The 19,095-nt window shown below is 38.1% G+C and overlaps 1 protein-coding gene across 2 annotated transcripts in view; it reads right to left on the bottom strand.

Moving 5' to 3' along the window:
- Nucleotides 1-339: 339 nt before the first annotated feature.
- PCNX1 (pecanex 1) overlaps nucleotides 340-19,095 on the bottom strand; it is a gene marked incomplete at both ends in the record, with an annotated part of 86,345 nt that continues 67,589 nt past the window's right edge. For both annotated transcript variants that reach the window (XM_082000006.1, XM_082000007.1), the window contains 12 exons: nucleotides 340-480; nucleotides 4,428-4,568; nucleotides 6,022-6,458; nucleotides 7,540-7,781; nucleotides 9,492-9,766; nucleotides 10,168-10,398; nucleotides 12,164-12,314; nucleotides 13,570-13,670; nucleotides 15,068-15,298; nucleotides 16,253-16,506; nucleotides 16,925-17,140; nucleotides 17,977-18,035. In XM_082000006.1, coding sequence (XP_081856132.1) covers nucleotides 340-480; nucleotides 4,428-4,568; nucleotides 6,022-6,458; nucleotides 7,540-7,781; nucleotides 9,492-9,766; nucleotides 10,168-10,398; nucleotides 12,164-12,314; nucleotides 13,570-13,670; nucleotides 15,068-15,298; nucleotides 16,253-16,506; nucleotides 16,925-17,140; nucleotides 17,977-18,035 — 2,479 coding nt within the window. The remainder of the gene's footprint in view (nucleotides 481-4,427; nucleotides 4,569-6,021; nucleotides 6,459-7,539; nucleotides 7,782-9,491; nucleotides 9,767-10,167; nucleotides 10,399-12,163; nucleotides 12,315-13,569; nucleotides 13,671-15,067; nucleotides 15,299-16,252; nucleotides 16,507-16,924; nucleotides 17,141-17,976; nucleotides 18,036-19,095) is intronic.

Here is a 19,095-nt window from a genome sequence, read left to right as displayed (position 1 = left end):
GGCAATTTTTGGCAAAACAATTAGAAAAATATGAGGTGCTCTGATCTTAGAACTGAAAAGTTTGTTGATTTAAAGCATTACGCAATGCATAAACAAAATTTATAAACAAAAAGATATGTCTCAACAAATCTATCCTTCATGCAATGTTTCTTCAGCAGCTAACAACTTAAAAAAATTTCTTACACTTGTTTATTTGGGGAAAGGGACTTAGACAAATCTGTGTTTCAAGTCCTTTCCTACAACTGGACTGAAGTTTCATGTCCTGGGAACTGCTGCTGCTTCTGGACCCTTCTCTCTTCTGAACCATTGGAGAAGGGGAAGTTTCAGTCTCTAAGAGATTTACACTTCAGCCCCAAGTTCAAGGACTCCAGTTTCAACAACAGCAACATATTTATCTTCGATTTGAACCAGCAAGATGGTTTTATCTATATGGGACCGACTACTTGGATCTCTGCTGCAAGGCACCCAGCGGTGAATCACCTGGGGAAACAAAAAAGTATAATAAAATGTAAGTTCCATAGGGAAAGCTGCAATATCAATGTTGTGGCCGATAATTCAAGACCCTTACAGGGCAAAAGGAGCAATAATTTAAGTGCTATACTGTCCTAATTGCTCATTTTTCAGTGACAGCATACCCACAGATAAGCTACTCATTGAAGTCTTGCTGGAGATCTGCAGCTTACCTGAGAACAGCCAGCCTTTGATTTGAATTCTGCAGGAACAAACAACTTGACCCAAATCAGAACCATGCAAAGTGAGTAAAAATTGAAAAAAAATGTACATATACAGATTTGGGATATTTTGATGCTCTAGCTGTAATAGTCTTAAAATACCTCAGTGTTACACAGCACACAACAGTACAGAACTGTAGTTTATTAGGAGTTAGGTATAAACTACTGTCTCCTCTAAGTCAAATCCCTTGCCCTAATTTGGTCCCTACTCACTGTGAATTTCAGGCTGATCTTTTAAATTAAATTATTCAAAGATAATTTAAAATTAAACAATATTACAAAGAGGAAATTTGTACATTTCATTTGTACATGAAACAGTACCACAAACTACTGTCCCATACTCCCTTGGGTCTACAGAATTCAGGTACTTTGATCTGCTGCTTCCAAGGATCCCACCTAATATTGACCATCAGAAGGTCCCTCTTCCATAAAGGCCCTTGTATGGCCAACTCTCTGCTCAGCTGCCTCCATAAAAATACACCCTTATCTTCCGAGTGCCCCAAATGAACCAGAAGGATGCTCCAGTAAGACGGTTTTAAGTATTGACAGCTCCATAGAAATAGAATTATCTCAAATTTGCCAGTTGTGAGAAAAGAACCCTAAATTCAACACAAGGTAAGGTAAAAAGCAAATAAAATTAATTTCTACAAAATCCAAGACAGTACAGTTTTCAAGAGTTCTGAAGATACAGGTGGCAGAAATAGGATAAAAAAACACAAGTAATCTGTATCTTCCAAGATCAAATCTAAAAGACCCCCCTTAATCCTCACTATGCCCAGCTGACAGCTGCCAATTTCTCCAACACTGGGGGAAGGAGATTCAGCTTTGTCCACTGCACGAGATCTACACTGCATCCATGGAGAGAGCATTTCCGCCAGGGAAGCATGGAATCTTTAGTTCCCCTTTGTTTGATGCAACAGCATGATATTTAAGCAGACCGTTCAAGTCTGACTTCATCCAAGTCCATCCAAACAAACTTTTTATGCTGCTGTATGGAGTGAGGCCAGGCATATTCTATCCCCAGACACATAAAACATTTCCCAATACAGTCCAAGTACTACGTCCTTGATGTCTGACTTAAAACCGGTTCCTTTGAGATAGCCAAGGGCTGACTCCAAAGGCATTAATATTGTGCCTCCTTAAAAACTGTGTATATGCACAAGTTGTACATAGATTATAACTCACTGCACCCCCCCTCAGTTTTACCATCTGTTCTATCATGATTGGCATTTATTTGATGCCCATAAACGACAGATAACATGCAAAATGTCGTCACTAGATAGTCAAGAGGTGATAAGAATCTCTCGGGGAAGGAGGAAAAGGGTTCTTTGGCGTGCCAGTGTCAGGTATCACAGAAAGATAATGGAAAGTATACCTTAATCCCAAAGTCCTGGAAAAAGTAGCTACAATAAAAAAAAGGATTGCTAAATTTCATTTCTGTCAAGAAACCCTATAATGTCTTTGTGTATTATATATACTGTACTGTACGCTCAGCAAAATAAAAAACAAAGTTAAGAAAAATGCTTTTTTTTTATGTGGTAGAAAAGGTTTAAAGAACTGAGACTATGTAGTGCTCAGAAATTCACCCTTAGATGTCACCTGTAGTATCACCCTTAGATGAGTCTTACACAACCTACTCCTCACCCATCACAACAGTAAAATACATTTTGATGCTTTATACAATTCAAGAAGCCAGAAACAGAACACACAGCCCCCCTGCTGCAATGACTGACTCCCAAACATCTGTCATAATTCAATTCTTGAATCCCTATCCTAGACCCCCTTGCACAAAACCCAGGAACAATGTGGTTGTCTCTTTTCATCTATCATCATCTTCTTGCCTTTGCTTACTTCTGCTTTTGACTAGTTCCTCTTTCTGCTTGACACACAACAGGAAAATCTATATGCCACTCAGAATGTGGCCATAATTATTGGTACATAGGCAGTACCAGGACACACATTTTTCTGAAGCTGCACTTCGTACCAGGAGCACTGACCTAAGGCTTTGGCTGGTAAACTGCTTGATGAGCAGCATCTCAGCAGGCAAGAATCATTTCTGCCTGTTTGCAGAAAGGACTGCAGCTGCAGGATCAGAGAGGGAAGACTGTCCTAGAGCTAATGGCTTTACTGATACTAGTATGTTTAACCACAGGCTGCTGAAGCAGGCAATGGAAACTATGTCATCAAGTTAAATCCTCTCCTAATCACACATAGGATAATCTAGTGCTTTTCTCCTTTCTTCGTAGGTTAAAATATGCTCTTCTAAAAAAAACCTGCCAGTATACTGCACCACAAATAGATGAGAAGCACTCAGAACAGCAGCTTACTCTGACCTTCAAATCCTCTTGTTTTAATCTTTCTGTAACATCAGTCACTGTACATGTCAGCATGCTGCAATTTGTAAAGCACACTCATGAACTCCTGAGAAGAATTGTCCAATGATACCAGGTAACAGGACATGTTTTGATATAACCCTTTACATTCACCACTTTTACGACATTCTTGATCTGCAACAGCTAACAAGGAAGTTCCACATGTAAAACAGCTAAACCCAACATAACTATGAATGTTTACAACAGTGTTCTACTCCGAGTTGTTACCTACAAGGCAACCCTACTATCTTAAGAGCAGACTGTCTACTATGATACAATTACTCATGGAAGGAATTTATTTCCAAAGCCCTTCCTTCACATGCACATAACATCAATGTATATTTGGCACACACTGTGTTATCAGCATATTGCCATTTCTTACCTGAAGTTTGCACATACATCCACAGTGATGTGGACTTTCAGACAGCAAAATCTGTCCCCTGAATCCAATTTACAAATAATGTCTCCAATTGAGGTAAGCAGTCAAACAAATCAAATTCTTATAAACTATCAGAACTGCCATATTCCAAATGAAAATACAGTTGTATCAATGAACACAATGTCAGTGACTCTTCTCTTTTACTGTTCATCACAAGGAATAGTCACTAGAGCATTTTTATAGACAAAGGTCTAAAAAAAAGTATGCCTTGGTAAAAACCAAAAAAGCCTTAAAGATAGAGCTGGTATTTTTTTCCTCCTAAAGAGAGCTTAAATTGGGAGATAAGTTTTCTAACTAATGCAGTAAATTTTTATAAAATGCAGATAACACCTCTAGGGAAAGGGGAGATGGACTTTCAAGTCATAGGCTTTCACAAGTTTTAGTTACAGTAGATTTCCTTCTTAAAGGAAACACCTATCATGCACCTGTTCTATAACAGAGCCATCTGAAGACAATCTTACTTGGCTCTATTTTGATCAGAATAGTTTAAAAGCAAATACAGTTAACCATTCAACTAAGGACTTGTTGGTAAATTGACCTTCCATATTTGCTCAAGGATTGACAGTTTAAGGAAAGGAAAACAAAGGCTGAATGAATTGAGCACAATGCCTGAGAGTTCATGACGAGAGCTGGAAGAAGACAAGGAAGGAGAGGTGGTTGACATCTAAACCATCATCTGCATCTTCTGGATACAGTTGCAGAAATATCCCTCTGCTTCAAATTAGTATTCTAGACCTGCTCTTCCAGCAACAGTGACTTGGAGGACAGCTGCTGATCCAACTTACTACTACATGTATCTTTGGCCTTGACATCTAGGCAGACTGCCATAGAATCAAGACACTCCCTTTTTTAAAATTAGCTTGTCAACTTCTACGCAAAACTTACATGGCCTTCCATGCCTTCCTGAGGACTCCAGTCTTTCCAGCTGTTTCTTCCAGCTTTTAGCCGTATCACCTCATCTGGCCACTGCAGCTCTTTCCTTTTTGACACGTTGATCCCTTCCAGTACTTGACTGGGATCCATTAACTATAAGTAGGAATTGAATTTTGACTGTTAGTTCAGCCAAAATTTAAGAGAAACTGATAAACTGTAACCTTTTGCATACTTCCAGAGAATTGGCTTAAACCCACAGGAATTGATTTCTGACCAATTTCAGTATTGGAAACTCAAGCTCCAGGCTAGGAAAAAGCCTGAGCAGCACAGAATCTGGAAACTGGTCTGTGTTTCAGACACAGCTGACAATATATACCAGCTCACTGTTGCCTGAAGCAGCAGCTTTGGTTCCCTTTCCCACCCTCCCTTTCAGTTGTTACACTGGCTCATGGCAGGGTCTGAGGAGCTGGCACAACACAAGCATTGGCAGCATATGGTCCAGTAGCAGGGAAGAGTTATGTGATGATGAACTGTTAAAACTGGGTCATCACTTCTTACAGAATATCTTAAGAAACATCATCTTGGAGAATTTACTGTTAGGCTGAAGAACTACTTATCTACTAGCACGGTTAGTTGAGACCCACCCCATGTTTTGAAGTAAACTGGCCTTTCCACAAGGGGGAGCAGGAGAAAATTCCTGAAAACTTCTTCCTATTTAAGGACAGAGAGAACCGCATAATGTCCACTATCCAAGGGCACATGCCAACTTTGCCCATATCCTCCTCACACAGAGGAATTAAGCAGTTTCGTAAAAGGTCCCTTGCCTGCAAACAAAAGCTACTAAGCACGGACCTGCAAAATTAATTTGTTAATTTTGCCTGCTATAATGCAGTTTACCAAGTTTACTAAGGATTACTCTAGAATGAGGTGTTATCAGCAATGAAATTACGTTTGTTATCATCTATCCTATTAAATACACTTCTTGATGTTTCCTACTAATATACTGCCAAAGACATGTATGTGAGGCTCATAAGAGCCTCACATACAAATTTCAAATTTCTTCTCACATACAAATTTCTGGATTTTCACAAAACGAGTAAGGCTCCCATGATTAGCTTAGTCAATGGTGTACTGTTTGCTGCTCAGTAAACACACACTTGTGGCAATAACTGAAGAATACACACACACAAAAATTAGAAAATACACGTGAAAGTGAGTATTTTACACTTACTTTTGTGGAAAGCTCTACTTGGTTTAGAAGAAAAAAGCTACTTGCTTTCTGCCCCACAAATGAAGCTGTTTAGCTTTACATGTTGTAATGAATAAAGGCAAACTAAGTATAAAGTGGAACTGAGTTCAGCTGACATTCTCAAAGCTGCACTACAGCAAAACATATAAATAATGTAAACAGAGTTGTCTAAGGAAGGCTGGCTGTCCCAAAAACCTTCTCCTCACAATAGTTCTCCAAATGTAACCGCATAATAGTCCTATACTGAGACATTCCAGACTCTGAGTATTTAAAAGTAACAATTTCAACAACATACAAGGTAACACTAACAAAAGCACATGGAAGCATATGTTAACTTGTTCTTCTGGAACCATTTACCTGGATTCTGTAAATAACGTCATCCTTTTTGGCTTGCATTTGATTTGCAGGGCTTGCATTACCACCTGACTGAGTTTCAGCTGCATTACTCCCTCCTTCTGTCCCTAGAAAGCCCACAAGTGCATGCTGTTTACAGGCTGGGATGCTTTGGCTGGAGCTGCTAGAAGAGGGCAGTCCATGCTGCACGCTGACCCCAGTCTGGCCAGTAGGTTCCGTTTGGTTCACCATAGAGAGGCGGGACTGGATGGATGATGGGAGGTTACGAAGGGATATCTGACTTGTGGAAGAGCGTCGACAAGGCACAAAGCCTGTTGTGGATGTGCGAAGAGATGAATGACGACTGCCGTAGCAATAGGATGAATGGCTAGCTACTGAGGCACGGGCAGGGGAATGTCTGACAAGGCTTGACTGCACAGAGTGAGAGCTGTGACTCGTGCCTAAAAGTAAAAGATACAGAATCAGGAGAGTTTGATAAAGCCTCCCACACACATTAGATTCCTCACACACAAATGTTTTAGCTCTCGGATACAAAACTGATGGATCTAATCAACAACTTGAAGCAGCTATATTGCAGATCTCTGTTGCATTTCATATAGCAGCTCATTTGAATACATTCTATTCATCTTATCTTGGAATTTCATATTCTGTTCAATTCACAATCCCTCCAAGACAAGTAGCTTGAAAAATGCTTCAGCCTTGGTCTTTCCACATTAACAATTTTTTTCTTAATATTAACACTTAAGGCATTAAGGCAGGTAAAGATGTCCATGTTTCAAAATACTAAATATTCTTTCTTAATATGATTAACTAGATGTTCAAAGACTGAGTCAGAAAATTTGTTAGAGCAAAAGCTGTTTTTAAACAAATTCAGAAAAATTTAATGCACTTAAACAGTAAAGCTGAGAAAAACCTTTCCAAACACTGCCTTTACTCAGCAGGAATATAAAAGTGCATGTAGTTAAACACTTTTTTTTTTTTAAACACAACCTAAGTAGGTTTATCAGCTGTGGAGAGGTATCTCCAAGTATTTAGTATAGTAAAAGCAGTGACATCAATGCTTGTGAACTGAAAAACAGGAATTGCAGTTTATCACCTCCCTAACTACAAAGCACTATGGACTCTTGGATAGGATTCAGCTAAAATACTATGGAAATAGAGAATCCATTCCACTGTATAAATAAGAATTATAAAAGACATTAACAAAAAATTCCAAGTTTAGTATTTGCAGACAATGTGACAGAAAAGATCCAATCTGTAGAAGTGTATTATAAACAGTTACTTCATCTATTTTGTAGCACAACTAATACCACTATTGCTCAAATCTGTTTGGGAACCTTGCATTACATAAAACAGCACTGTAGTTCAGATGAATCCAGCAGGTGTTAACATCACATAATCAAAGTCACTTTTGTTTGCTTTTTCTTTTAACTTAAGCCTGATCCAGAGAGCTGAAAGGGCAGTTCTGGGTATAGAATTGTACTTGGATAAAAGCCTTGCTTTGTTTTATTTTAACTTTACCCAGAGTGGAGGGATGACTTGGTGGATGAGCTGCAGGAAGAGTTGTGGGATGAGCTGCAACAGGAGGGTGCTGTACTGCCCCAGGTCCCTGCCCTGTAGTTGCATTCCCTCCTCCTTGCGACATGCTGCTCTGCGACTCATTGATAGTTGCATTGTTACTTGTGCAAGAAGCTCCACCTCCAGCATCTGAATCTTCAATATTTCCACCGCTATTGCAGCCAGCTCCACATCCTTTCCTTAGTCTGAAAACATAATGCAATTGACACATTAAGTCAGGCCTCAATCAGGATTCTACAAAATGCCTTATGATGACAAGCAAAAGGCTTTACTCAGCACAATCCACAGCATTCCCTAAAATCAGATAAAACTTGACTTTATTTTCTCAGAATATGCTTTACAAGTATAAATACTGCTTTCGAAGAGACTGCAGTTTTCTTTATGACAGCTATTCAAGTAAGACTTATCTATGATAAGCCAAATGTTAATATAAAATAGCTTTTAAAAATCAAGCCACCTCTGAAATACAATAAAGCAATAAAATTCTAAATATAAAATGCTGGTAGAACATCCTTGTTATTTTGTAACAGTTTAGTAAAATTTATGCTCCTTAACACACCAGTTGTGTGTATTCTTATACTGCAAAATCTTGGTCTATTCAGACAAGCAGGAGAAGAACGTATGTTGTTTTTTCGGGGCGTTTTTTCTTTTTTATGTATTTGGTTTCTTGTTACCTGTAGTAATGTACTCACAGTTGTTTGAGGCACTTACTGCAATTATTTGAATCACAAATTCTCGTGTGAATTTTGAACGTTCAGAGTAGGCCAGCCAACGTTTTCCAATGTACATACAGGCTTTTCATGACATTGTTTGCATTAACAAACTTCAGACGAACACAAAAACCACAGCGCACTCCTCCTCCCTTCAGTTCCTACTTTTATTATTCTTTTCCTTCTGTCGCACTCAAATACACTGAGCACTCCTTTCCAATTTTATTTGCCCCGGGATCCAGAATCCCAAAGCATTCGCAGCTTGGATCCAAACACTGTTCTGTATCATACTTTCACCTGTTATTCTATCCACATGTCGGACAAGCAGATGGCGACAGAAGACAAACACCACAGACTGTCTAAGTGTGGCATATTCTGGGGTGAAGCAGCATGTTCCATTTTGATGTGCTGTAGATGCCTAAGTGTAAATGTGACCATCAGAACATCTACAGGACTGTTCCAACTATGGCACCAGCTCCTGGAACTGGTAAGAACTGGGACACACATTTCTGAATGCCACACACAGCTGCCACTGTTGCTTTCGGAGCCACAGTCATAAGGGGCCAGAAGTGCAGCAAAAGTTCTCACGGCCTATAAAACACAGCACAGCAAGAGTTTGTATTGGGTTACCGAGGGGTCATGTGGAAGGAGGATTACATTATCAGTCCAGTTACTTATTCTGGCTCTGACACAGAGCGTGTTTATAAGCACTCGTGAAATTCTGAACAACAGCTAAAGCTTGAGTTACTATGTATGAGCATACCTTAACATTACTAGTGGCACTCGCATGCTAAATGTTTGCCAGACAGGAACACTACCAAGTAGTCCCGATTCTGTGAGGATAGTATTATAGACTGCAAAAGTGACGGTTATGAAAACAATAATACAAAAGTTGCATTCTCATTATCAGACCTGACATCAGAACTGAAGTTGTAGTTCTTGCATCTAGACTTTCTGTCCTGTTTTTTGAGTTGTCATTTACACAGTTTGTGGCTTATTACTTATATGCCTTGAAGATTAATCCTGTACCAAAGCAGTTGCCATACAGTACAGCTGTGCCTGAAATAAAAGCCTCGGCTTATTTATTGTGACTGAGTATTATGTCACATTGGGCATGTATGAGACTAATTAACAGAATATAAGAGCATGAACACATACTAAGGAGAACTCATTTCCTCAGCTCACCTGTGCCATGTAGACACTATGAAGTTTCTGATGTTTCCTAAGCTGATAGCTCCCCCAAGTATCTCCTTAAGCTGTTCATGACTATCTGAATAGGAAGTAGTCAAAGGTGAGACGTAGATTGGGTATCCAATTGGCTGGTCACAAGAGGAGTTGATCATGTTCCTCAGAGCTTGTTTTGCGTTTTGGATACTTCCCCTTTCTGGATTACGATTACGCAGGAAGACAAGCTCCTGTTGTTGTCCTGCCCACAGACCACGCACACACTCCTTATTCACCTGCAAAAGATGATGGACAGAAGCCAAGTAGAAAGGCTGTGTCAGAAAGTGAAACAGAGTGTGTGAAGACTGCTTTGCTATACCTAGGCCTTCACAACTATATGTACTATTGCACTGCAGAACTGTAAGCATTCATATTCACTACTTTAAAAGGATGAACTTATGGACACAGGCTCCAACAACAAGAATAAAGCAAATTTAAGAACGGGATGAGAAATAAGATATTTTAAGTCACCAACTGATTTTCTGATTAAATACTTCCACTATATGAGAAGAAGCAGCCCTAGCAATGACAGAGCAGTAACAAAAAAGTAATGATTTGAGTTGAAGTAGCAGTTTGGTATAGTTATTAAAATATACTACAACATACTGTCACATCATGGAATGTGCACAAAGCTTACTTTAATGACCCTGAAACTGAGATAACGCTTATTCAGCATAATGATTTTATATTCATTGGTGCCATCATCCATCACGTGACGCAGAGCAAGGAGGGAGGGAGAATTGGAAAGAACTGCACTCCGCCAAGCAGGGTCCCCTTCATGTGCTATAACTAGGTTTTCTTCATGGGTTGTTATGGCTTCATAAAGTACAGAAGGATCATCATATTCATCTGGAGAAGTGAAGTGATCCTGTTTGCAAGAACACATGTTCAGTAAGATATGATTAACATTTCAGATATAACTACAGATAAAAATAAAACATTTCACACCTCAAACTCGAGTAGCTCACTGCATTGCACAATGTTAGACATCAGAAGTATTACATACCTACTAAAGAACATTGTTAAAGATGACCTCTTTTGCTACAGATTAGTTCTGTTTGCTTGTGTTTGCTTCCTGTTCTGATTTTAAAACAAAATGATTGGAAGGACCTGCCCGTTATTGATTCAAGTAAATTTCTAGTTGAATTTTACACTAGGTTTGTATCTATATTGCCTGAAGAAGCATTTCAGTTTTAGCTTCTTTGCTTATACACAAGTCTGCAACTGTAAAAGACACTTAAAGCACTGATTATTCACTGAGACTGTATTAGATAATAGCAATACGCAGAAAAACAGTAAGGTTTATCTGTATTTTCTATTAAAAAGTTCATATTAATACTTGATGACAGACTATTTCAGCATCAGATACTATCATACAGCTTACATTACTGCCAGTCAGATAAAACCACAAAATTCACAAGTACAATTCAGTATCAGGTCACATTACTTTCTGGTTAAAAAGGGTAGTGGTTAATAGCTAAATCCCCAAGACTGGCTGAAGCCTCAATATGCTATTGCACTTCAAGTGAATAAAATCGCCCTTTGTAGATTAATACAATAATGTTCAGGAAAAAAATTCTCCTATTGTTAGAGATATTTGTACTTTTCTCACTTTTCATTCTCTGACTTAATTCAAGCCCATTCTGCACAGTAACCCAAATATACTGAGAACACTTCAGAATTGCTGAAACGGTACTTCTACTGGTTTCAACAATGATCTTGTAATTACTCTACTTTGCTACATGTACTCCTAACACTTATATGCATTCTGCTAAATTCAGGGAGTTTGTGTTACGTGACGGAGTTGATTCAATCACTGTGAGCTTTGGGGGACTTCTAGACTCCACAATGAAAACAAAAAATTAAATTTTATTATTTTAAAAGTGCAACTAAGATTTGCCTACTTACTATGATTTTCAAGTAACCTGTTCTTCTATAGTACCAATACTTTTCCTCCTCATGGAGTGCTTATCACTCAGTATGTGCTTTCTGTACTTGCTGAGCTTAGTTAACAGACGTGCTAGAGATCATTCATGACACAATAGACGTGTCAAGATCGTTCATCTTCACCCTCACTTCACCATAAAGATCAACCCCAATTTCAGCTTACTGAAAAGCAACCTTCTCATTCTCGCCAGAAAGTTTACTGAGGGCATCAGTGAGGAACACTAAGGTGTCTGTTATTACAACACTTCAAAGAAAAAAGAACAAGAGAAACAACTCCCATTGGACAGCTGGAGAGGGCTATGCAGATTTGACTGGCATGATAACTTTTTAAGCCAATTACATATATGTGGAGAGGGGAAGAGGGAGGGAAAATATCAGAGAGGATGTTCATAAGGGAATTATCTCTAGATGGATATGAAACAGGGCTTAACATGTTCTCTAATCTACATTTGATGTAATTTTCAAACTCTGAGCACAAACTGCATTCTCTTTTCTTCTACATCACCTTCCAGATGAGCTATAATAAAACAAAGGGCAAGACATGATACTCCCTCATTTCCAGTTGTCCATCTCTTTCACATGCCCTTTTATTCTCTCTTTTTTCTCTCTCCTAGTCACTTATTTTTGAAAGAACAAACGCATAGAAATAAAAAGAATTGGACACCTCTTCCTGTGTTATCTCTCACCTGATGTAGCTTAAGTGACATCCGTATTCCAGGAACCACTACTTTCCTCAGCAATTCCATGTCAGCAAAGATCCATTCATCTCTAATTGAAGATATACGGAAGTCACCCTTAAATAGGGCATGTAGGCCGTACAAGAAGGATTCCAGATTACTGTTGAGGGGGGGGAAAACAAATGCTAAGAAAACAGCCCAAATCTTAACAGAAATACAAATATGTCCAATTATCATCACTGACAAGAGCAGAAAACACTGAGCTGTATGGAAAGGCACACAATTCTTCTCTATAAAAACAACTTACAAGATAAGACAGGGAGAAGAGAACATATGAGTAAGGATGTGTGTGTAAGCAAAGCTTGGTCACTAAATATTTATGTGCACTGAACAGGTAACAATAAACCATACATGCAACAGACTATTTACACAAACTAAAGCAAACAGGAACTCTGAGGAATGCCTGACTAGTCTGAAGATTTTTAAACAGAAAATTTTTCAGGGAATATAACACCACTATGGACCAGTTAAGGAAGATATGTAACTTCATTTGTGTATACTTTAGTACAAAATAAAAATCTTGACAACTTCCTCATGCTTAAAAGGCATAATTTCCTTTTAATAAGCTAATATTAAGAGTGAAAAATCAAATATGCTCTGACCACTTTTGTGACTGCATATCTGCAAGACCTTCAGGGGAAAACTGGCTGGTACTTAGAAGAGTTAGTCAACAGTTTCCGTGAAAGTGAAGTATAACATATTTTACAGTTGGCACCCAGCTGACCAAGAGCTTCCACATCTGATTATGCCTCTTTTTAGTTCCTTTTTAAGCCACTACCTTGTGATTTCCTGAAACATGCAACTATATTTTACATTGGCTTTCTAAAGTAAATTGAGGCTGTCAGTCTGCAAGAAAGATTGCCATGTGATGACAGAGTTGAGCTGAAGGAGATTTGTACAAAACACAACAGCTTGCCACAGAGCCAGCTAAACTGTGAAACTTATCACAACAGTCTGATCTAGCTTTCATCAAGACATGTGTGTTCTAAGAAGCTGTCCTCTTCTTCCTCCTATTTCCATATAGGGCACATACTTGGAGCAGAAAACGGAGCTTACTTTTAAAAGTCAACCAGTTCTCGTTTTTTTTCATCAGTTATCACTGGTGCTTACCCACACCAGAATTCCCACCTTGCATTTGATAAAGTGCTCAAATTCAAGTTCTCCTGCATTTGCTGTTCTTTGGTTATGTGTCGCTGGCTGTTACAAAGACAGGTTACACAGCTTATCTGTCCAGTTTAAGGAAAGATGACATTAAGTATCTGTTCCTTTTATGAAGGGGGAGTCACCTAATACCTAACCTAGGAATCCTGAGGGATTATGAGGAAGGGAAGCTTAAAAGAACAGTATTTTATTACCTAGACATGTGATGTGAAGCTGTTCCCAATGCTCTCCGCCCTAGAACACACAGTCCATAACACAACGTCACCAGGGGCGAGTCCTTACTTGAATCCAGTGGCTTGTAGTAGCAAAAGAAAAAAGGAATAGTCATGTGAATGGGGCAAAGAAACTGTCACAGAAAAATGTTCTGCCAGAAGGGGTAAAAAGATCCAAACACGTACAAAGGCACACAAGCTCAAGTGTGTGTATATACCTTCCACATCAGTTATTCTTGCTCAAACTTTCAATAGGAATTCTTTTTTTAAAAAGTTTTGCAAGTATGTAGAGTACTCGTAAAGGCAGACACATACACATTATATTTGAAATAAGACAAGTTGTAAGCTGAACAGATGCATGCAACAGTCCTCATGGATACTGTGTATCTTGTGTGCAAACTGTTCATTCGCAAGATTACAGGGTTAAGACGAAAATATTTTTAGTCAATAAAGTGGATTCTCACTTACTGGTTACAAGTATGTAATGCTGAGTTAACTGAAAACTTCCCTGGACTACAGCTTTATTCAGGGGAAACTTGCCCTCGGCTCAAGGCCAGTAGTAGCTGTATAGGGTATACAATGTCCTAGATAATAGTATCATTCATTTAAGTGATTAAACCCAATTATCAATACCTATGCAAAATATTTCATAAGATTGTGACTTGGAGGGAAACAATTTTTTTCAGCTGTTGTTTGTCATTAAACTGCAGATCCCTTTAAATCTTTACACCCGTTAATGGGCTTCTAATTAATCTTTTACCTCCAAAATAAAGCTGAACTCAGATCCTTCATTAAACACATAAACTTCAATTATATTTCTGTCCCTTTAATCTTAACCAATTTATGCTTATTCTCAAAGGCAACGCTACTTTCACTAGACCACATACAGGTTTTCTTGGTGAACAGTAATAAGTCAAGGCATTCCTCTACAAATATACTGATGTTTCTATTTAAAAGATAGAAGGATTTGGAGAGAGAAAAAGGGTTGAATACAGGATGATCATTTTAACAAGCCAACAATTCCAGTGGTCCAAAGGAATGGTATAGTATGACCACTAAGAAAGAAGCAGTCAGTCTTATAAGCTGGCAACAGGTATTTGGTTTTGTGGGGTTTTTGTTTTGGGGGTTTTCGTTTAAGTCAGGGTTAGTTTGTAAACACTGACATCTAAGTACAAAACATCAATTCTATAAACATATCCTTTTGTGTGTAGATAAATGCCTGACTAAGATTCAACTGATTCATTTGAGCTGGTAAATGAAAAGATTCATTAATGAACAGGTTAAATCACACACTACTTACAGAATTTATTTAAATTCACATCTCAAGAGCAGAAGATCAAAACCAGCAAACTAAATTATTTCAATTATAAATCTTTATTTTAAAAATAAATATTAAACCAGCCTGCAAGTCAAACCAACAGGGGGAAAAAAGAGACCATCCTAGAATAGCAAATGTCTTTCCTCACATGTTCATACTTACCTTTTCTCTTCGAGAGCAGCAATATTCTATCCAGTTCAAATATATCAGACAGAAACTCTCTCTCGAGATCCCTGCTAGACGGTGGTCATAATCCTCATCAATATTGGGATTAAATGTGGGGTCTACATCAACATAATTGCGGTCTGTGCACAACCGCAGTCCTTCCTGCATTGTCTCATTAGCTAACCATTCCTCTAGCTTAGGGGATGTTGTGACATAGTAGATGATTCCCTGAAACAGTAGTAGGAAAAAGTACGAGTCAGTATTGCAATTAAAAAGTCAGCTATTTCAATTGTTCCAACTCAGTTGCATTACTTTCCTGGTAATGAACAAAACTGATACACAGTAGCATTTATTTAGCTCACAAGATACAACAAATTTGCACAGAAAACACAATACAGGTTTCTCTACAGGCATATTTTTCAGACTGTCAAGCTTTCTGAAGCATGCACTGAAGGAATAAGGAAAGAAAAAAAAGGATGGGACAGGACTCACTGTAATTTTGCAGAAAAACAAATACATAGGAATTTTTCTCTAGGTAGCATGAAGGCTTAGGTATTTAATTTCTAAAAAATTCAAATGCTAAATAAAAGACAAGACAGTTTAACACCCGTGTGGGTGAGTGGGTGGGGAACCAACACATCAACTTGTGTGTGTTTAAGTATCTTAGAAATATTTCAAGCTGAAGGTTTTCAGCTCTCTGAAAGAGGGTAGCTTATGAAAGATCTTGATTATCTGAAGAGATCTGAGGCCTAGAGTCCTCTTACAACTGCATGACTTTTTAAAAATGAACAAAAACCAGAAAAAAAAGACACGTTTGGACAGCGTTTAAATGCCAAAGCAGCTTGGCTTTCTCCAAGAGAAACACACTATTTAACTTTTCATTTACAGCACAGCTATTACACTTGGGTAACAGCTTTCGAGTTTCTACTCCAGGTTCAGCTAGACAGTGTCCTCTCTCTGTTCTAGACTACAGGGTCATTATCCTGCTCATGCACCAGAGTATCAAGTAATCATCAGCACCGCAAACTGTGTCCTTCTTTGATGGTGTTCATACATCTATAATTTGTATCACATTCTATGATCCTCATATGAAAGATATTAGACATTCAAAACATTAAGCAGTTCCCAGATGTAATCCAGTCTACCTCCCCACCACAAGGGTTCTACTGATCTGAATCATACCTTCACATAGTAGGTGGTGAGAATTTTCCGGAGATCAAAGACTTGAAGCATGGAAGCCGCACTATTGTCAGTGATGCTATAACCCTCCAGAACATACTTTGTCACAAGCACTTCCCAAGCCAGCCAACGCTGCCCAAAGGCAGCATTAAAGGACAGCATGTGAGGAAGGTGGCCTGGTTCACAGCAACAAAAACCTTCATCTTCCTCTACACCTTCAGTGATGGCCTCTACTTCTCGTTGCTGACAATAAGTTCCTTAAGAGAAAATAGAGAAAAGAAGAAAGAGTTGAACACTTTATGATTGCTTTAACGTTCATCTGTGTTTAGAATCCAACCAATCTCCAGTTACATTTCTGTAACACCAAGTGAACTATCTGCCAATGAACACAAAATATTTGGATAGCTTAATTTAGCAGTCTAAGATCACATTTTGGTTCAGTATCTCTAAGAATCAATTATGGTAGCCATGTTGCACTAAAATGGAAAAAGAAAGACTTAGCATCAACTCTGCTAGAGCAAGCTAGTTTTCCTCACAAGTGACAGGGGCATAGAGAGGCCTGCAGCCCCTTTTCAAAGCTATTAGTTTACAGGATGGAACTGAAAATAATTAAAAGTTTTCAAAGCAGAAGTCCACTTTTTAGTACAGGCAGTTAAGGAAGTGTAACATACTCACCTCTGAATTCAAGCCCCCTCAGCTGGAAGGTGACCAAGCCATTTCCTATCTCTATAAGGTGTACTAGTGCATTGAGGTAGTCAGAGGCTAGGATGAAGCAGTCTCCAGTACTATAGTTTCCCCACCGACCCAACAACAAGTCACCACAGAGGCTGTGCTGAAGGGAACGGGTTAAATGTTCATAGAAAATTGAATTCAGGTTGTTATCATCTGAACCTGCAGGAAGATTGGATTTGGGTTATTTGAATCTGCAGAAAAACATCAAGCTTAAATGTCAATTATAACTTCACACTGAATCCTACACTTTTAACAGCAACATTGTTTCAAGGTTGTTCTCCATACCATATACCTCCCTTTTTTAAAGTACAACTACTCTAATGAATGCTAAGTGACATTTAGTATTTTTTCCCCTTAATCAGTCCTCTGTTTTCCAAATTATTCCTTCAGTTCCACTCATGCGTCTCCCATCAATCTATCCCACATAATAAAGTGCAAAAGCAAATGAGCATACAAGTATCTCAGTTATGACTGTTGTACTGGTCTCATCACCATGACATTGAGACACCCTCAAATAAGATTTGGCTTTTATTAATCATTCAATAATAAAAAGCAAAACAGCTTAATGCATACTACAAATATAAATAAAGAAGTACAGCAGACACATAAAGGTAAGGGGGAAACACGAAAAACTTACAGGAGAATCTAAAGAATAAAGCAAGAGAGAGATGACAGAGGAAAAAAATAACAGCAGACAGAACAACAGAAGGGTTGGGTGGGGTTGAAGAAGATCAAGAGGGCAAAGTGATCATGAATCCTACAAAAATCCTGTAAAAACCATTTACACTGGAAATTCACCACTATCAACTCTCCCCCTCAATCAACCAACCAACCAAAAACCAAAACCACCAAGGAAAAAAGCCCAACCACCCCCCTCTCAACCACTACCACACCTACCTCCCCCCAAACCCACAAACAAAAACCAAAACAAAAATAAAAAAACACAAAACCAAAACCCACCAAAAAACAACCCCAAATCAGACTAGAAAAGATACCTGGATTTCGATCAAGCTGTGAAGCCAGTCTTGTATTTGAATGATCCACTCGCTTTGTGCTGAAAATAATACAATAAAGCATACTTAACGCAAAATGCATTACTGTAAGGAAATCTGAGGGAAGAAACTACTAACAGAATAAAATTGTTAAAAAATATTCCCATTGAAATAGTTTCAAAAAGTTATTTTAACATAATTTTAAATGCAAATTTGCTGCTCTGCACATATGTAAAAGTATTTTCCACCTATAATAGCATTATAATCCAATACCTAATAAATTTTGTCCATACTAGGTAGCCCTAGAATAATCTTTAGCTTTAAATATAAGTGTATATATTTTCTTAGATAGATATCATAAAGCTTTAGATGAGACAAACTTAAAAACAATTAAGTCGGCACAGCTAACATTCCAGTAGGTTTTACTGAAAGGGCAATTTTCAGAAAGTTATTTCATTGGCTGAAGTTCCAAATCTTGTGCTAAAGAGTTTAGGTTGTAAGATCATATTTAAACTGTTCTACTGCCAGAAGGGAAAAAAGGCAATAAAAGAATGAAATGAAAAATTAATTCTCCATAAATGTCAGAACTATCCGCTCATCCTGCCCTATGCTGTTTAACATTTCACTGGTCTGATACTCCAGCAACAATAATGGACTTCAGGGAACTAAAACGAGGGAGGTATAATCTGACATGAACAGTTTTTTACTCCTGATCACACCTTCATCAAAAAGATTTACTTTAAAGATTTTTATATTGAGGTTAGCCAGTTTTAGCTGTGAAATGAGCAATAATGAATACAGGCCAAATACAGTTATGAACTGCCCCCCAAAACCTTTTTGTACATAAATTCACTTTCTGAGTAAAAAGGCACTTCACAATACTATAACTTTGATCTTTAAAAAAAATTACCAGGACAGCATAGCTCTAAGTAGAAATTACTTAAGAAGCTAAAGCACATGTTACTAGTATTAAAAAAAAAAAAAAAAGAGCTGCTACAGTATTTCAGAAACAAGTTAATTGAAAACTCTCAGTGCTATAAACTATTTTTCACTGAGGAAAAAAAAGTAGCAGCACTTGGAAGAAAAAAAAAACCCCAACCCCACAACAAAACCCCAAACCAA

Source organism: Phaethon aethereus (genome assembly GCF_964289735.1).
Source record: "Phaethon aethereus genome assembly, chromosome: 5".
NCBI lineage: Eukaryota > Metazoa > Chordata > Aves > Phaethontiformes > Phaethontidae > Phaethon > Phaethon aethereus.
Note: the sequence above shows the minus strand (reverse complement) of the source record. Positions and strands in the feature narration are given on the sequence as shown.